This window comes from Cydia fagiglandana, chromosome 7 (genome assembly GCF_963556715.1).
Source record: "Cydia fagiglandana chromosome 7, ilCydFagi1.1, whole genome shotgun sequence".
NCBI classification, from domain to species: Eukaryota; Metazoa; Arthropoda; class Insecta; order Lepidoptera; family Tortricidae; genus Cydia; species Cydia fagiglandana.
Window position 1 is genome coordinate 5,257,228 of NC_085938.1, and position 18,229 is coordinate 5,275,456.

The following is an 18,229-nucleotide window of genomic DNA, read 5'->3' on the forward strand; positions in this document are numbered from 1 at the left end:
CAACCTGTCTGCCGTTTTAATTTGGCAAACGATGTACCAAACACCCTGTATATATGTTAGTTTGTAAGGTATGTATCTATGGGCCTAAGTAGCCTGAAAATAAATACTTTGATTGACTTACCTAACAACCAATTGGGTTTTTAGATTCAGATTCAGATACGGCTAATAGAATTTTTATATAACATTGCATATTTAGATAGTTACAAGTAAATAAAATAAAAAGTCATGTTACTAAATATAAGTGTTTTGAAACATTTTAAACGGATTTCATATAACCGGAATAGTCGGAACAGTATAAAATATATGAATATTTGATACTAGTATTTTCAATTCAAGGTAGTATTTTATTCTAGTCAATATAGTAAGTAAAGCCTGTTTAAATACTGAATCCTGAGCCTTATTTTCTTTCGCATTATGTTTAAAATGGCATAGCAATATCACGCATCGTTTCACACGTCTAATTCGAGTAATTTTCGAGCCCACCGGCCGGGAAAATATGGCGCCGTCGAGGCCTGTATTATTAGTATCGGCATCCTGTGATCAGCAATGCTGTAAGCTGATTAGATACCGTATTGAAGAAATAATAACCCTTTTATGCGGCAAAGCTAACTGCAAGGGTGATAATTTTAGCAGTTTCTTGGTTTCCTTTTTGTTTCCCAATGTATTTTTCGTGCATTATGTACATTTTTCGAAAAATTTCGTATAACACTTCGTATTTGGAATGTACAACCTGCCTAGGCAACAATATAGGGGCTTTCAATAAAGGGAGTTCGCACAGCCTGTTAAAATACTGGTAATCTGCACGCATATTAAAATTTGGAGTTGCAAGCGCCCTTATGTAAAAATTAACTGTTATCAGGCCAGCAGTAGGCTTGTTTGCAACGAAATGTATCAAGTTCCCATTCGCGAAACATAGCAACAAGGCTCTTACTTATACAGCTAGACTGCCCGGAGAAATATTATCTTCATTATAACTTTCTAGGTACCTACTAACTCCCTAATTAATCTAATCATTCATTCTCAGATTTCTTTTGTTATCGATTTCACCACTATTAATAATCAACACAATAAAACTTTAGCACTCAGTGATGTACTCTGATTACATTAGGTACGTGCATAAAACAACGAAAATTCTAAAATGACAATGGTGAACTTACCTCCCATGGCGCTTTTTGGTATACTAACCAGCTTAAAAAGCTATAACTTACTTATGATTCCCAGCAACATACGTCTTTATGATATTCGTATAAACGCGTGTCTCTAGAAAATACTCATCAGATTTAAAGAGACGTATGTTCCATTACGGTTCTCGCGACATACGCCATTTTGGAACAAATACAATAGGAATACGCGTGGCTCGCACGAGTCAGTGAGTGAGTCAGTGAGTCGCGAATAACGAGGCAGTGACGTCACGTGACGTCATCACGCTTGACTCCAATTTGAAAGCGCATCGGGCTGTTAAGAGCGTTGATGACTTGATATTGTTGGATACTTATTATTTTGGTTCCTGATTACTTGAAACGGTTAGAAGTCCTCCGTCGTTGTATGCTCTGCATTTTTAAAATAGTAATTTCACGTTTTCTGTGGTATGCAAAAGCCATATGCTTGCGTGTCCAAGTTTAAAAGACCCAAAATAAGCACACCTACACATCAGGTACCTACACATATAATTACATTCGTTTTTGTATTTACATTGTTTGTGTAAATAGTTTTGTAGTCGGTTATGCAATACATAATTTAATATTTATATACATAGGTACAGAAAGATACCTATAATTTTATTACTCATATAAATTAAATTATTCCGAATGTAAACGCACCTTTATATGTGCTGAACGGTGTCGCGATCAAGGGCTGTCCAAATTATAATAGTGCACTCGAGTGCCGTGCGACCTGGACAACCCTAGCGTTAGTAGCGTTTGTAGATTGATTCTTCTTCCTAGTCGAATCCTCATGTCTGAGGGTCGTGACCACCATAAGTCGCTCTGTGCTGTAGTGCTCTCCATCCTGGCCGATTCATTGCCTTCCTTAAGGAAGCCTGGAACCCCTCGCGTGTAACATCTTGAATGGAGTTTGAATGTAGATTGATTGAGTAGGTACTAACCTTGTACATATCATATCAGGAAATAAATCCACCCATATTTGTTTCTACTATCCCAAACACTTAAATGAAGATAAATGAAAGCGCAGTAAAAATATCTACGACGACGCATTTTGGGCTGATACAGAACTAAGTAATCTGATAAAGAATATTAACCGTAGCTGCCCGGATTTCGGTAAAATCAGGTAACTTTAGTACACAACTTACAACTATGGTCCCAATTCTAGTTCCAGTAAAATATATAGCATAAGGGCCCGATTCGGATTTTGAAATAGATATCTATCAGATATCTTTTAGACATCACCAAGATACGATAACGATATGTATAAGATGTAACCTGTCAAATTTGACATTTGCGCGATTCTGGAGATACTCTTGAACGATTTCCACAGGATATGACTTAGAGATCCAATTCACATCCAATAGATATCTTACTCTATCTAACGTAAAAGTGACATTAGTTGCCCGAATTGCGCTGCAAAAGAGAACTAGTCTATATCTAAACTATAACGTATCTAGTACGTGTCGTTCTTGTGAATATCTTGAAGTTGGAATACGGCAGTAAGTATTTTTTAAATTATGTTGAGTATAATTATGATATAGAAAGAGCAGTAGTGTAAGTATCTAAGCTCCAAAATAAATGTAACGAGTACAAATCTTAAAGGTTCGTTAAGAATCAACGTTAAAAATTGGAACTTAGTTGTACTTAAGGACTATTGGTTACTTATAGTTCGTTTTTTTAACATTAGAAAAAAGGTAAAGCGATCTTGACATGTCTTTTAATTGAAAAACGCTTTTTATAAAAACGATCTATAGTATTTGTGCGTTCGTCTACAGAAATACGGAACAATATTAAACAAACATACATATCTACACAAACAATTCTAATAAATGATATTGCACATATAGTTTCTACTGCGTAGGAGCTAACAACGCATTAAGAAGTCTTGTGATCGTGTATCACGGCTTTAAATCTAGATTACCATCAGGCAATTAGCATACAAAATCATACCTACCCATAGGTATAGTTATCGATACTTTGTACGGATATTTTTATGCAGCGTGATCCGTTTTATTGCTCTTGAGTGTAAGCTCATAAATAGTAAAAGTACAACCACTTATTTGAAAACGCATTGCACTAACAAAGGTAGGTTACTCGTATACATTAATACCAAATATTACTTTGCTTATCCGCGAATAGATAACGTGCTAGTACTGCTAGTCAATCAGTGCTAATCCGTTATGGTTCTATCAATTTTTCAATTAATTATTATTGAATTTGATAAGTAAGTACCTATACATTAATGTTGGATTCAGATTACAGCTTTTTACGCATTAAACCAAAATGCTTCAAGTAATGCTTCAAATAATAAAAAACTTTTCTTCGCACCGGCGAAGCTAAAAGCGGCGCTGCTCTTTTGACGCGACACGAACACGCATCGCATATCACGATCATAATCATAGACTTATGATCACAGACTTGTGATCACGATTCACGATCACAGGCTTGTTACGCTACGTCTTACGTAGGCGAACAACGCGCGAACGCGGCGCGGCGCGGCGCGGCGAAATCAATCCTTTGATGCCCATAGAAGTGTCCTACGTAAGCGATCTCGTTGCGAACGCGGTGCGGCGCGATTTGCACGCGAATGTCAGGCGCCGCGTTCGCGCGTTGTTCGCCTACGTAAGACGTAGCGTTACGACGCACGTGACTGCCGCGTGCTTCATCACTGAGTGTTCTAATTGATAATTAAATTTAGCCCTCATTTTATACCCTTTTTTGTTCAACGGGCGAAAGAATTATACTAATTGCTGATGTGTCGCGTGGGAGTAGCTATTTGGTTTTATTTTAAATTATTCGGAATAAATATTATAATTTCATCAAATTTAAGTGTATTCGGGTAATACCGAATGTCGGATAATTCCGAAATACAGATGAAAATCACCCTTAATTCCATCATAATAAAAGTCTCTTTTCGGAATTATCCGGCAGTTTTCGACATTCAGAATTACCCGAGTAAACCTTACCATTGACTTTGTCTCAAATATTGTGAAAGACTAACATAAATAAATAAATATTATAAAATAATAATTAAATAAATATTACGGGACTACCTTACACAAATAGACCTACTCCCATGATAGTAAGTACCTATAATGAGGCTTGTCTTATGGGCACTAGATTACGGTTTACATATACTTCAATAATAGAAACCATCCAACTTAGAAGCATTGGATAATAAACACGCAAATAAGTGTTCTTATCGGAATTAAAACCCGGGTAACTAGGTACTAACTACCGACTTGGTTAGGAAGCCGCTAAATATAAAATATGTTCAAAGTAAGAGACCTTTTTTCTTTAGTAAATCATAAATTTGATTACCCTTATTAATATTAATGTCAAAACATAATATATGTGGCCAAGAACTAAGTGTCACGACTCCGGCGATAAGTGATCTGTACCACCTGATTCGATCAAGTTGTGTTCTAATGTATGGGGAAGACAAACAAATTGTAGCCAGCATTCAATGAATGTAGTATGATACCCTTGAGTATGGTGCTTTACGCAGACTAGTATCCCATCCCCTCCCCCTGACGCAACCCCTTTAGCATAAAATATTTCCGGGGTCGGGGATAAAATCTTGCGATCAAAGTCAAAAATATTTCACATTACCTACCTATCTAACGACTTGCAGATGTCGAATATGAATACAATCACGTAATGTTTAATTTTTAAAATAAGAACTTAGTTACATTCAAGTTTGACTTTTTCATGAGAATTATATATTTGTGAAATATTTATTATTACACAGATTTAATATAAACAAAATAAAAACAATTATAAACTAAAATTAAAACTACATAAAGCTACAATTAAAATAACTACTAAACTAAAATAACCTATAAATAAAAAACTGGCTCCAGTTCAGTGCCTTGGGGCAGGGTGCCAAGAAGGCTGGCGGCATTGCCGCGCTGGACGGCAATACCAATGCGTTGCGCAAGGTATGAGCCAGCCCTCTTGTCACCCGTCGCCTCTACGAGGCGCTTCGCCAGCTCGGCGAATATGCCGTGGGCGCCAGAGCCCCAGGGCCCTAGGGTTTCCACCCCAAACGGCTCAAACATGCAGCCAGAATCAATGGCTGCATATTTGCGCCGCTTGAGGTGTTCAGCCGCGTTGGCGGCCGCACCGGCTCTGTTAGATGTTCCTGGAAGATGGGACTGCGCAAGGGTGTCCACGCATGTGGCATCCCAAACCAAAGGCCGTCCCATCTTCCAGGGAACGAGGGTCATGCCGTCCGGTCTTTTCCCGTCATCGCGGGCCAAACCAGACGGTTCCAGAACCGCCGGCACCCCAGCCGTGACAAGAGCTCGGCGGAGGATGTCGTTTAGGCTCGCGTGTCGTGAAAGACGGCCGACACTTCTCGCACAAGATAGACCGTGGACACCAAAACGCGTCACGTTTGCACCGCACTGGCACAGATGAGGAGCCACACAAGCCACCCCCAAGCGCAAACACAAAGAAGTCCTGAAGGTGTTCGTAGAGAGAAGTGTGCCCAGGTTCTTTGATGGCAGGGCCTGCAACCATGAGCCTGATTCCCATTTCGTCGCAGCAAGGAGACGAGCGCGCTCTGTGGTGCTGGTTGACGTTTCGTACAGATTATCCCGTACCAGCAGACAGAGCGGCTCGTCCCATTGGTGTTGCGAATGGCGGGTGATGGGCAAGTCCGCGTTAGGGCAGGCCGTTTTCCAGTTGTCGATAGCCTCCGGCAGGAAAGGGACGTCCAAATTTATAAGGGGGTCAGTTTTTAGGATTTTTCGGAACAGTTTTTCAATGTTATGCGCTGATGAAAGAAAAGCAGGAAGAGCGACAGCAGAAGTTTGTCGTATCCCAATACCACCGTGCCTGATGGGCAGGGAGGCTTGGGACCACTGAGAGTTGTCAAAGGTAATGTTAAAAATGGACGATACTGTAAGTTTTATTTCTTGGTCTAATATTTCCAAAAGGTTGGGATATTTCCAAAAATGACTACAACGCAGGACATAAGTAAATTTGGGGACAAACAAACAAAATTTAATTATGGTGTAGGCCATGTGAGGGTTAATTGAGAGCAAACGGTCCGAATAGTTTTTAAAATTTTGAAGCTGATTATTAATGTAATTCGGGAAGGCTTCGTCCAGTATCGGTGAACCTAGGAGGTAAAGTGAACTTTCATCCAAAACTTTGATGCCAGGAGCTAAGGTGCTGAATTTTGAAAGCGCTTCATCTTTATGCATGCATCTGTCGGAAAAAAATACTTCGCACTTTGAAAAATTTAAACACAGGCCAATTTTAGAAAACTTTTCTATGAGAATTCGCATATCATCAAATACCTCGTCGACGGTGCCTCCCAGGGTACCATCGTCGAGGTACCAAGCATTAAATTTAGAATTTAGGCTTTCCAGGATAGGGTGTATGGCAAGGCTGAAAAGTGCAGGGCCCAAAGGGTCGCCTTGCTGACAGCCCACTGATGAATATAAAAGGTTATTTTTAAAAAGTAATTTAGAGTTTGTGCCGTAGCATTGCCTAACAAAATTATACAGCTCAGGGGTCTTCTCTTTGACTTGGTTAAGTAAGGCGCCTCGGTCGACAGAGTTGAATGCATTTCGTACGTCAACTTTCAATACAACCTCGCCTTCTTTCTTGGTAACAAAAGAACGTAATGCGTGTACCGCTGCCTCGCACCCGCACCTGGAACCGAAGCCTAATTGAACCGGTTGAAAGTAAGCACTCAGTTTATCTGAAAACGCCTTGCAGTTTGACTATAATTCATTATTTCAGTGTTGTTGAAATAAACAATCAGACATGCTTAAAACGTTGCATTTATATGGACAACATCCAATTACGTCAGCCTACCCTATTTGCGTCAGAAGATTTAGGAATTGGCTGCCTTGATTCATGCTTGATAGGGTAGGGATAGACGATAACAAGAATAGTCAAAAAATATTAGACGATATCTTGACTTGACGTCATATCTAAAGATGGATAAAAGATAGAAAATCTTATTAAATGTTTATAGGTATATCAACATTAATAGGTATGTATCGTTTTCGTTCAATAATGATTAAATACTGTATACTGAAGCATGGCGCTCAGAATAATAGTTTATTCCAGGGTGAGTGTTTCAATTTATTTTCATTAAAATTTAAATTTATGTCTCAAACATCATCATCATCAATGGCCACTGCATCCCTGACGGATGATTGTTGCAACGCTGTGTCAAGAGCGGTTGAGACGGCCAATGCATTTCCGCCTATGGCTATACAAGCCTATTGCTGCACGGCACTTCTTGCCGCGTAAGCTTAGTCCTCGGCATGGAGCTGAGTTCAGTCCTCAGCTTCGGCAGCTTCATTGAGTCTAAAGCACAAACTGCGGCCAGAAAGCTGGGCGTCCTAAATAAGGTGAAGCGATACTTCACACCTGGACAGCTTCTAACACTTTACAAAGCTCAAGTCCGGTCGTGTATGGAGTACTGCAGCCACCTGTGGGATGGCTCAGCTAAATACCAACTCGCCGCTTTGGACTCAGTGGAGCGCAGAGCCAGGAGGATGATTGGCGACAAGAAGCTAACGGCTAAGCTTCAGTCTTTGGCCCATCGGCGGAAAGTCGCCAGCCTGTCGGTATTCTACAGGCTGCACTTCGGGGAGTGTGCCCAAGAGCTACACGAGCTTATTCCACCGTCCCCATTCTACCATCGGACTTTTAGACGCACGGCCGGTTTCCATCCTTACATGGTAGATATTCCACCAATTCGCACGAAGCGCTTTGCTTCTACTTTTCTTATGCGCACTGCCAAGGAATGGAATTCCCTGCCGGCGTCTATATTTCCGTGTTCTTATAACCCGGCAACCTTCAAATCAAGAGTGAACAGGCACCTTCTGGGCGAGCTCGCTCCATCGTAGGCCACGTCTACGCCTCGGCTAGTCTGTGGCCATGAGTAAGCCCATTCATAATAAAAAAAAAAAAGTCGCGTGACGAAGTGTGACTATAACTAAATCATTTAGATTGTTGTTGGAATAAAAAGTTACAGCTCAATAATCTGTATTTATTTAAATAGACAGCAAAACTGCCTTCCCTATTTGATTTTACAGATAAAGAAGTTTACTGACTTAAAGTGCGGGGTCTCCCTACATAAGTATTGTTATACTTAATGGGAGATTCCAGTCTTTTATGTTTTGTGTATTATAAGTTAAAAGATGATTCAAGTTAGACCGGGCCGTGGCCGGGTCGGAGCTTTTGGAGCTTCGTTTTCTATGGAAAGCACCACGTGATCATCGATCAGCTGTCGTCGAAAATGACATATCGGATGCCTCGGCTTGGGCCCGGTACGGTCTAGCGTGAGTCATCTTTAAACCAAATACAGTGAAACCTGGTTAAGTGGAACCTGGATAAGTGAGAAACCTCTATAGCTGAGACTCATGGTGCGGTCCCGACACTTTAGCACTGAATTACCTCTGTTAGTGAGATAAAACGAACCTCTATAAGTGGGATTAGTTGTTGTGATTTTATAGTCACATTTACCTCTATAATTGAGACAGAGAGTGTATTTTACCGGTGTTACTGAGACTATATTTATTAAAATTACATTTTCCTAATTGTTTTTTTAGAATTTTATACGAATTACCTCTGTATCTGAGATAACGTCAATCTGTGACCTCTCTAACTTGGACTTTATTGATCTGTTTCCGTATTCTTCCTAACTCTTAGTCTATCCACAAATCTCGCATTTGCTTAATTATGTCTAAACGACTTCAAGTTTCATTTAGTTACTTTATGTAGTTAATACTATCGAAACGAAAGCTGAAATCTTGATAAGTAACAAGAATAAACAAAATTTAATTCAATAATTTCTAAGACTCATTGCGTCTTCCGTCCGTATCAAATTTAACTGAAAAAATTTATCCTTTGGAAAATCATTCAAAATAAATTCAAAGAAATATTTAATTAGACTTAAAAATATTTAGAGACAAGGATTATTTTACCAAAACATTTAAAGATAATTACAAAATACCTGATTAATCACCTCTATAACTGAGATATATCCTCTATTCTCACCTCTATTAATGGGAGCCTGGGTAAGTGGAAAACCTCTTTAAGTGAGACAAATTTGCTCGTCCCTTGAGATCCCACTTATCCAGGTTTCACTGTAATTTATTTTTATTGTATTCTTTTGACTTGGCTCTGGCTTGTTTCTAGGAAACCGTAAACAAAAGCCAAAAATATTGTATGATATCTTGACGTCATATCTAAATAAGATTAGATTATATTGATAAAAAGTTAATGATTTAATTGCATTCATTATTTATCTTTTTCGTTCAATCAAGATTACACATCGTATAAATACTGAAATATGTTGCTCTGAGTCGCAAAGTTTTGCAGGTGAGTGTTGTTTAAATATGTATAAATTCATTTGTATTTTTATTAACACTAACGATCCCGTAGATTATAAATAATAATAAATATACACTGATCAAACAAATAATAAATCTAATTTTTATTTCCTGATTTATAAGGTAAACACAGTCAGTAGTTTAACGAAAATAGATATTAGTAAGTTGTGAGTGGTGATTAATTTAATTACTTAGTTATATGTGAATATAATAGCTAAGTAATTCAATTACTGTAGTTGAAACCGTTTTATTTGCACAGTTAAAACAATTTTGACCGATTGTTCGAATCTCCTATCAGGAAAGTTACGCGGATTCCCCTTGTTACGTTAATATAATATTGGCTTGCAGTAATATCTGGCTGAAATACCTAAAATCTATTAATTTTACTTTAATAAGTACTTAAGAGTAATTTATTGTGTTCGTTAATTTCTTTGTCTATATTTAAACTCATTATTAAGTGAATCGGTAAACGTAGCGTAGGACGCCCTCCAACCAGGTGGGATGACGAGGTTAGGGGAGGGCTAGCAGTGGACTATGATAGCCTGATGATGATGATTATGTGAATTGTTTCAGCACACACAAAGAGTTAAAGAGTCACCATGAAGATCGCCGTGATTGCTCTAGCCTGCCTGATGGCAACCATCAGTGCACTTCCCAACCAAAAGGGCAGGGAAATCGAAACAGCCATCAGTAAGTATTTTCACAAGAGTACCTTTCTTGATAATGGCATTAATGATAATTAAAATTTGCACTTTGTTTAATAATTTTGAGGTACATTTATGTATTAAGAATGCGCGTCCAAAATTTGCGAGACTAACTTTACAAATCGTTTCACCGATTGGCAAAAGCTCTTGAATACATGTATGTGTGTGTGTGTCTATGTGACATGTGGATGTGTGTATAAATCCGCAGGTCCATTCAAACAAAATTCAAGACAAAATTTCAATAAATATAATATTTGATTGTGTTTTCTCCCGTTTCTTTTGTCAAATGTCAATACAATTTATCGTCGTAACAAGCCAAAGACACCCCTTTATTCATAAATGTTTACTGAAGTTGACAAGCCGATAGTAGGTAATAGTTTGTCCCTTTTCGACGTTTTGGTATGATGGAAAGGGACAAACGATTATTATCGGCTTGTCAACTTTAGTAAACGTTTATAATAAGGGGGTAATAATGTAACTAGAGCGCGAGGAAGGTCGCCCATGAGGTGAACGGACCAAATAAAGGCAGCAATGGACGGCCCCTTGCATGAATGCGCTAAACGCGCAGCCGTCAGGGAGGAGTGGAGGCGAGCCGTCAAACGTGTCACAAAGGGAGACTTCCAATGATGACCACGACCGCTCTGTCAAGAGTGACCCGATCAAGACGAAGAACGTAACTAGGTGTTCTAATTAAATTCGGTTTCTAGGGTCTGGAGACACAAGGCTGGTCACCGGTAGCATTGTCGACGCCATCAATGACGCGGCGCAGTCCATCCGTGATGCCGGTTTGGACCCACTTGCCATTGATTCCGAAATCGACTATGCCCTGCCGGTGCCTTCGTAAGTTTATGTGTACATTTATCTATAAAAATAAATTAATTGTTTATCAGTAACTCTAGCTCTCCTAGAGCGAAATTGCTTTTTAAACACGTAGGTTACCTACGAAAACAAAGTGCTATTGTCGCACCAAACAAAGTCTGCAGCGGATTTGATAGCCCACGCAGTGTAAGTGTTATGTATACGTCATAATTTCATAGAAGTTTGACGTTTTAAAATGACACTTGCACTGCGTGGGCTATCAAAACCGCTGCAGACTTTTTACGGTCTGACTATATATATTTGCTCTCGTTTGTTTCTAGAACTTTATGTTTTGGAGTTTTATATTTCATATTTGGAATATCATATTTAGTAGGTAGATAGAAGCAATTAGAACGTCGTTACGGTTACTTCTTGGGAAAACCGCCAAGTTGCGTGGGTATTCTACATCTACCTGGACCCGGTAAAAGGGAAAAGCCAAGACGTTGCTGGTGATCACAATCCGTGGTTTTACAAAAGTCTATGACGAAGACCGTTCAAACTTTCAAAGTGGAGGGGAAAAAATTGGAAAGTGTATCCTTCAAGCAGTTGAGGATATAATTAGAAAAAAGTTGAAAATGAGCTAAAGAAATAGATAATAAAATTTGTTAGTTTTACAGAACCCGTTCTTAATACGAGCGAATGTACAGAAAAGATTAACTTTATACATATATAGACTTAGCGTTAATATTACAAATATAAATTCAATTTGTAAATAATTATTTCCAGCATCTTTAACACAAAGAGTGCACTGAGGGGCTTCCTCTTCACTGGTCTCAGCAACATCGTCATCAACAGGATGAACTATGCCGTGTTGACCTCTAGGCTCACCTTCAACATTGAACTTCCCGAAATCTCTACAAGCGTCGGTATGTTTCAAGATTGTTTATATAAATAACTTCCCATTGACTATTTTTTTAATTTTGAAATTATGTATTTCAATTTATTTATTTCCTGATATCAGCACTAAATACCCCTTTAGGTTCTTATGGTTTTTATTAAATGTGAATGAAGTCAAAAATATGACCTCCAACACCAATTGTTTATTTCGCGCAACAAAATCAAGCTGATTTTTCAATGGTTGCTACGTATCGTTGTGGGTAATGTGGGTTAGTGGGGTTGTGCTACATAATTAATTTTTTTACTGAAATCGTGTATGTTTTTTTTACATTTGACGTTGTGCTTACGTTTTAGGTCTTGCTGAGTGGGATGTGAACATTTTTGACAAGAACTTCAACGGTATCGTCAGTGGACGGTAAGCAACTTAACTTTTTTTAAAGTTGTCCTAGGTAGTCCTTTTCTTAGCTATTTCCGCTTCTTAACTAAGTGATTCAATAATAATATATTCACAATAACGAACTGTTAGGATCGCATTGTGAAAAGTTTTGTTTGTTGATTTGGTTATTTGTTAATAAACTGATTGTTTCTTATCTGCCCTAGTGTTGCTATTAACAACGTTGTCGTCACCGGCGACATTCGCGTAAGCATTGGCATCATTTCTGGCATCAGCATCAGGAGTATGGACGTGACATTCGCCTTGGGAAGCGTTGACGTAAGATTTTTTTAAAACTGCACTATTGTTATTGTGTATTGTATATGTATTGTTGGTTGTTATTCGGAAGTGATATCAAGCAATGGCTTACATCGATAAAATTATTTAGCTAATGATAAATTTACCAATAGTCTGTTCATCCTTGGTCATATTAGGTATATTAGGAATGACGTTCATGGTAGTTCCAAACTCTTTATCCTTAAGACGAGATACAAAACCTAACTTTTCAATACTTTTTACAGTCTAACCTAAACGTGTTGCTGCAAGGAGTAAACCTTTCTCGTGATATCAACAACTACTTGGGTGAATATATTCCTGGAACCCTCAAGGCTTATGAAGTGAGTAACGAATTTTCTGTACAGCAGTTTGATTGTATAATCTTTAATACATTCATTTTACATTTCAAAGACTATTTTCAGGGTTCCGTACCAAAAAAGAACCCTTATAGTGCGACTTTGTACGTCTGTCTGTCTGTCTGTCTGTCTGTCACATTGCTAAATATCTCGAGAACTACTGAAGTTTTTCAAATTTGGAGTAGTTGTGAACAAAGCTAACCCAAACACACTGGAACTGTAATTTTATTATTTTTTTAATTATTTTTTTAAACTAACACGTCAGCCGACCGATTTACTGATCCTATTATTTTTTTTAATTCTGGAAAGCTTATTTTTAGGTCCTAAAGTGGAACCACATCAAGTTAGAAGTACAAAACATCTATAGAGCTTTTAGTTTTCGATTTTCTTTTAGATTTGATTTAGTTATGTATTGTACAGTATTAAGGTAGGCTTGCTCGTTAGTAGAAAGCGTAGAATAATCTCTAACTATTTTTATTTTTATTTACAGAGTGACATCAACCAACTGATAACTATCGTCGCCAGGGAAATCGTCGAACAAAATTTGTAAATAAATAACACATTATTGGACTGAATATTGTAAATAGTTACGAAAAAGGGAATGTTTTACATAAATAAACCTTTTAATAAAAAAAAGAGTTATTTAGTATTTTATTATAAATCTGTTATTTAGTAACTGTTCTACGTCATTACAATCCCAATCGTATTTCCTACAAATACCAGTGTTTAAGCTAAGGTAATATTTATTAATACTAAGTACTAGGTGGATATCCAGGAGTACTAACTTAAGGTGCATATCAATATCCCTATTCAAGGGTACTTACTTAACTATATCAAGCATTGAGCAGAGACAAACCAATTCTGTGAATCATTGGAGGTGTAGTTCTTAGGGTCGGCAACGCAACGGGTTGGTCTCGGACTGTCTAGAACACAAAATGACTAGTGTAATATTTTGCCTAAGTATATCCCCTTTAGTCTACATCGCAAACGGTCTAGAACACAAAATGACTACAATTATTTAGACCTTTATTTACCTACATTTCGTCGGTTTATCTTTACGTTAGCGATGTCGATGGAGCCCCGCTTTCGCGGGGCTCCTATTTCTGTGCGGTTTGGCCTTCGGCCATTGAAAGATAACTAACGAACCTAACCTACCTATATGTGGTCATTTTATGTTCTAGACTGTTTGCGATGTAGACTAAAAGAGATATAGGCAAAATATTACACTAGTCATTTTGTGTTCTAGACAGTCCGAGATCAAAGCAACGCAACGCGCTTGTGACGTCACATGAGTTACAATAGCATTTCATCCTATCATCATCCAGACCCTGTCAACGATTATTTGCTAGAATTGTGGCATAAAAACCTGACAAAAGATTCACAGAATCATTAAACCTTATTTCTGACTTCAGATAAAAACATCAGATATTTAAAATTTCACGTAACCAATGTCATTCATCACATCAGCAACACATATGCCAGCACAAAGAGACCGCTTGGTTTTGGTTGAAGTGATTGACCAATTAAAATGATAACAAAGTTATAGATTATACTGATAAGTTGTCATAAGTAGCTACTACACATAATTAAGGCATGATTAATTAAAATAATCGTTGTTGTTTTGTTTCTAAAATACGCGTAATCAGTATTAGCATAATACAGGGTGATTCATGAGACGTGAGCAGGACTAATTCTGCACACTCAGTAGCCGATAATTGATCGATCACCATCGTGTTTAGGTGAAACGACCACACTTTTTCCTATGTTTTAACTTTTTGGTGTGAGCAAATTTAATTCTCTACAATCATGGTCACACTACAAGACCTAATTAATAAACACAAAACCTCATTAACCGTAATGACAGATTTTGTTACGAAGAAAATAAACTGTCTAACTTGAGTGAGATAAGAGTTTTCAAAAGTAACCAGTCTGTGATGATAGTGATGACATTCAATTTGACACAGAATATCGGTAGTTTAGTATTCTAACTTTAGGGTGACCATGCATGTCGTAAATAAATTAATAACTTTTTTTTTCTACATGTCTAGAAAATTAACGTTAACCTCACTAATACTGATACGAGACAGTTGCTTATAATTAACGAAATACGCAGGGTTAGTCCTGCTCACGTCTCCTGAATCAACCTGTATATAATTTTAACCTTTGCAATTTGCACACTGGGCAATAGTTTATCAAAAAACGCAAATCGATTAATAAAAATATATCGGGATGACAAAGACGATTAAAAATCACGCGATCGTTTCTACTTATCGGCGATTTCTATAAAAAATAATAGAACTGTTGTTGTAATCACGTAGGCGTTTATCAGCGCTTACAATTATATACACAGGGTGATTTCTAGGTCGTCCAGAACCACTTTTTCTGACTCTGTAAATGATCCACATTATCATATGGTAGTATTTGATTAAATGATAATTACTTTAATTATTGTTATTTTTCAAGTAAAATTAATGTTATACTAAGTAATTATGGTCACCCTATGACTTTTGACATACGCTGTATGGAAAGCGATAATACGTCACATTGAGTAGGGTCACCAAATTGTATGCAAAAATGTTTTTTCCTACTTGTCATCTGGAAAATAATCATCATTATTGGTGATAAACAATAATTAACAACATAATTAGGCTCATCTTTGGATTCTGTATGATGTCTGGCTCTATTGCTCCACGACCCCGAAATCATCCTGTGTATCACACGAGTGTAAGTACTTTTTAAAACATCAAGCACTATTTAAGCTACGGTAATTTTGATTGTTATACTAAAATAAGACATATGAATTGCTACGCAAACAAAAGTGTAAAACGTTAACATAGTACCACCTGATTAATTTATCGTAATTGAAATCATTTTATAAATTAAAATTTTAAATTTATAACTTTCATAAGAAGCTAATCTGCAGAGATTGAATTGTAAATACTTACCCGAAATCAGGCTAAATATAAAATCTACCTAACACCTAGATATATAACGTCTCCAATAATCTGTACCAAGGTCCAATTGAATTTCCTAAAGCCTATAAAGTGGTCCATATACATTATTTATCAACAGTAAGTCCGTTTTCACATTTCGCAGACCGCAGCGCTTCTTTCTGCTTTCCAATAGGATTTTAGAGGATCAAATCTGGCCAGCCATCTGTGGCCAAATCTTTGGTCTGGACATACGGACGCAGCGATTGATAAATTAGTAGAGTCTGTGCGGAAACAAAAGGTTCGTGGAATGTATGGGGCCCAATACAGTCTACGGCTCTTCGCTTTCCGAACAAACTCTAAGAAATGCGGGACAGTGACAATCTACCAATAACTTGTGGTTTGATTTTTAATACACTTTAAAGTTTATTCTAAGACGCAATGTATTGCGAATTTTGTTATGTTTAAGGCGTGACAAGCAACGTCAATCACAATGATATGGCGTAGCGATGGCGTCCATTGAAGATAATATTTATTTTGTATTAAAAATAGCAATAATTTTTAAAAGTTGTTGAACAAAAGTGTCACCGTTTGAGGAGTAGAATCTATGCTCGTGTTACAGGCCACACCCGGTATAATTGTGATGGATGGACGTATAGATAATTTTGAATATAAAACAAAATAAAATGGTTTGTGTAAATGAAACTGAAGATTAATTTAGGTACCTACTTACCTACTAAAGCTGGCTTCAATTAAATGAAACCAAATACACGATATACACAATGTGGCAATGGCATGTCATATTTAACGCAGGCACCGTGTCCATATTATAAGCATTTATGCATAAATTACTGTCTGATCATTTAAGTATTTTATTTTTTAATCTTTATTCTTTAAAACGTCCTTCTTTAATGAGATTTTCATATGATTACTCAAAGAGAAAGTGATTTTTTTCGCTAACCAAAAAAAAGTTTATCAATGTTCGCATCTCTAAGTCTCCCGTATTAGAGGTCGTTAAAATTCAATTGTTGCGGTCTCCGCGGGGTCCATCTCACCCCCCTATTGATGTAATAAGTCCATTGAGGACGCATAATTGCAAATCATTTGTGGGTTTTGTAGGGGAAGAATGTGAAATTCAAATCATGTTGTAATAAACTTGTGCTTTGAGGACTCTATTTGCCCCATGTCGGGAAAATTTCAATTGTTAGGGACTCGTAACAGCTGATGCGGAAAAAATGAAGTACGTAACGATTTAATAAAGCTCCTATAATGGGGCTGTGAATAACCCGACTTCTTATGTAACAGCTAACCAGGCTTAGCAATACTTGCATTAGGTCTCAGACTGAACCTTTTATAAAATAATATGTTCTATCGAGGCATCGAGGCTGATTGGAACACGTTGCGTCTTGGGTAAGACATTGCGCGATTGGGTTTAGCTAAGACGACAACCATAGGTTCTGAGACACAGCGATTGGACCTTTCATACCCACCCATGGTTTAGGTGCTGATGTATACTGCGATGCGTAAAGGCTCCTCTTCACGTTGGGCCAACGCCAACGCCAACGAGGGACGCAGCCATGCGGTAGAATGAGATAGCAATATCACTTGCTCCCTCTAACGATTAAATGCGTCCCTCGTTGGCGTTGGCGTTGGCCCAACGTGAAGAGGAGCCTTAATATAAGTAACATGTTCAATCCATTAAGCTGATGTTCAGGTTCCGACCGCAGCTGTACTACTGCGGCAGTATTGCAGCGCGACAATCGTGCCGACTGCATTACTGCCGCAAATCGCTGGCCCTATGTTACAGGGGTCTATCTATGTAACAGTTTCAAGATACTGATAGTTGAAATTCGACTTAAATGCCACTATGACAGTGTACAATTTCAGTTTGATAAAAGTGAAACGTAGAACCCTGTAATATTGGGCCAGCGAAATATCAACGATGATGTCGCTGCCCACCGGATTTGTACTTAAAATTGTTGTAACCGTATTGTAACATATTGTGGACAATCCTACTTTTAAAGTGTTTAGGTACCTTTAAGTAATAGCTACTACCGTAACCTACTACCGATGTATAAACTTGGTATAGGTACCTACCCTACCTACCTACCTACCTACCCTTTCTACTTTGTGCCTACTCATAATAAAACAAGACATAACAAGCTCTTCAAGACGGAAGACGTTACAAGATTTTATTGCCACCATTAAATGACTGGGCGTAACGACTCATGCAGATTCGGCGATATTGGGGATCGGAATATGGGTGGAAAGTAAAATTTGATTGATACTTCACTTTAGTGTTCGGA

At 37.8% G+C, this 18,229-nt stretch overlaps 2 protein-coding genes across 2 annotated transcripts in view; one reads left to right on the plus strand and one right to left on the minus strand.

The window, feature by feature from the left end:
- LOC134665770 (NAD(P)H-hydrate epimerase) overlaps positions 1-18,229 on the minus strand; it is a 460,493-nt gene that overhangs the window by 385,639 nt on the left and 56,625 nt on the right. The window lies entirely within an intron of this gene.
- LOC134666179 (uncharacterized) lies at positions 10,129-13,602 on the plus strand. The gene is made up of 7 exons (XM_063523331.1): positions 10,129-10,219; positions 10,941-11,073; positions 11,818-11,957; positions 12,283-12,343; positions 12,529-12,640; positions 12,883-12,978; positions 13,484-13,602. Exons 1-7 carry the CDS (start codon positions 10,129-10,131, stop codon positions 13,541-13,543), a joined length of 693 nt encoding a protein of 230 aa, XP_063379401.1. The 3' UTR covers positions 13,544-13,602.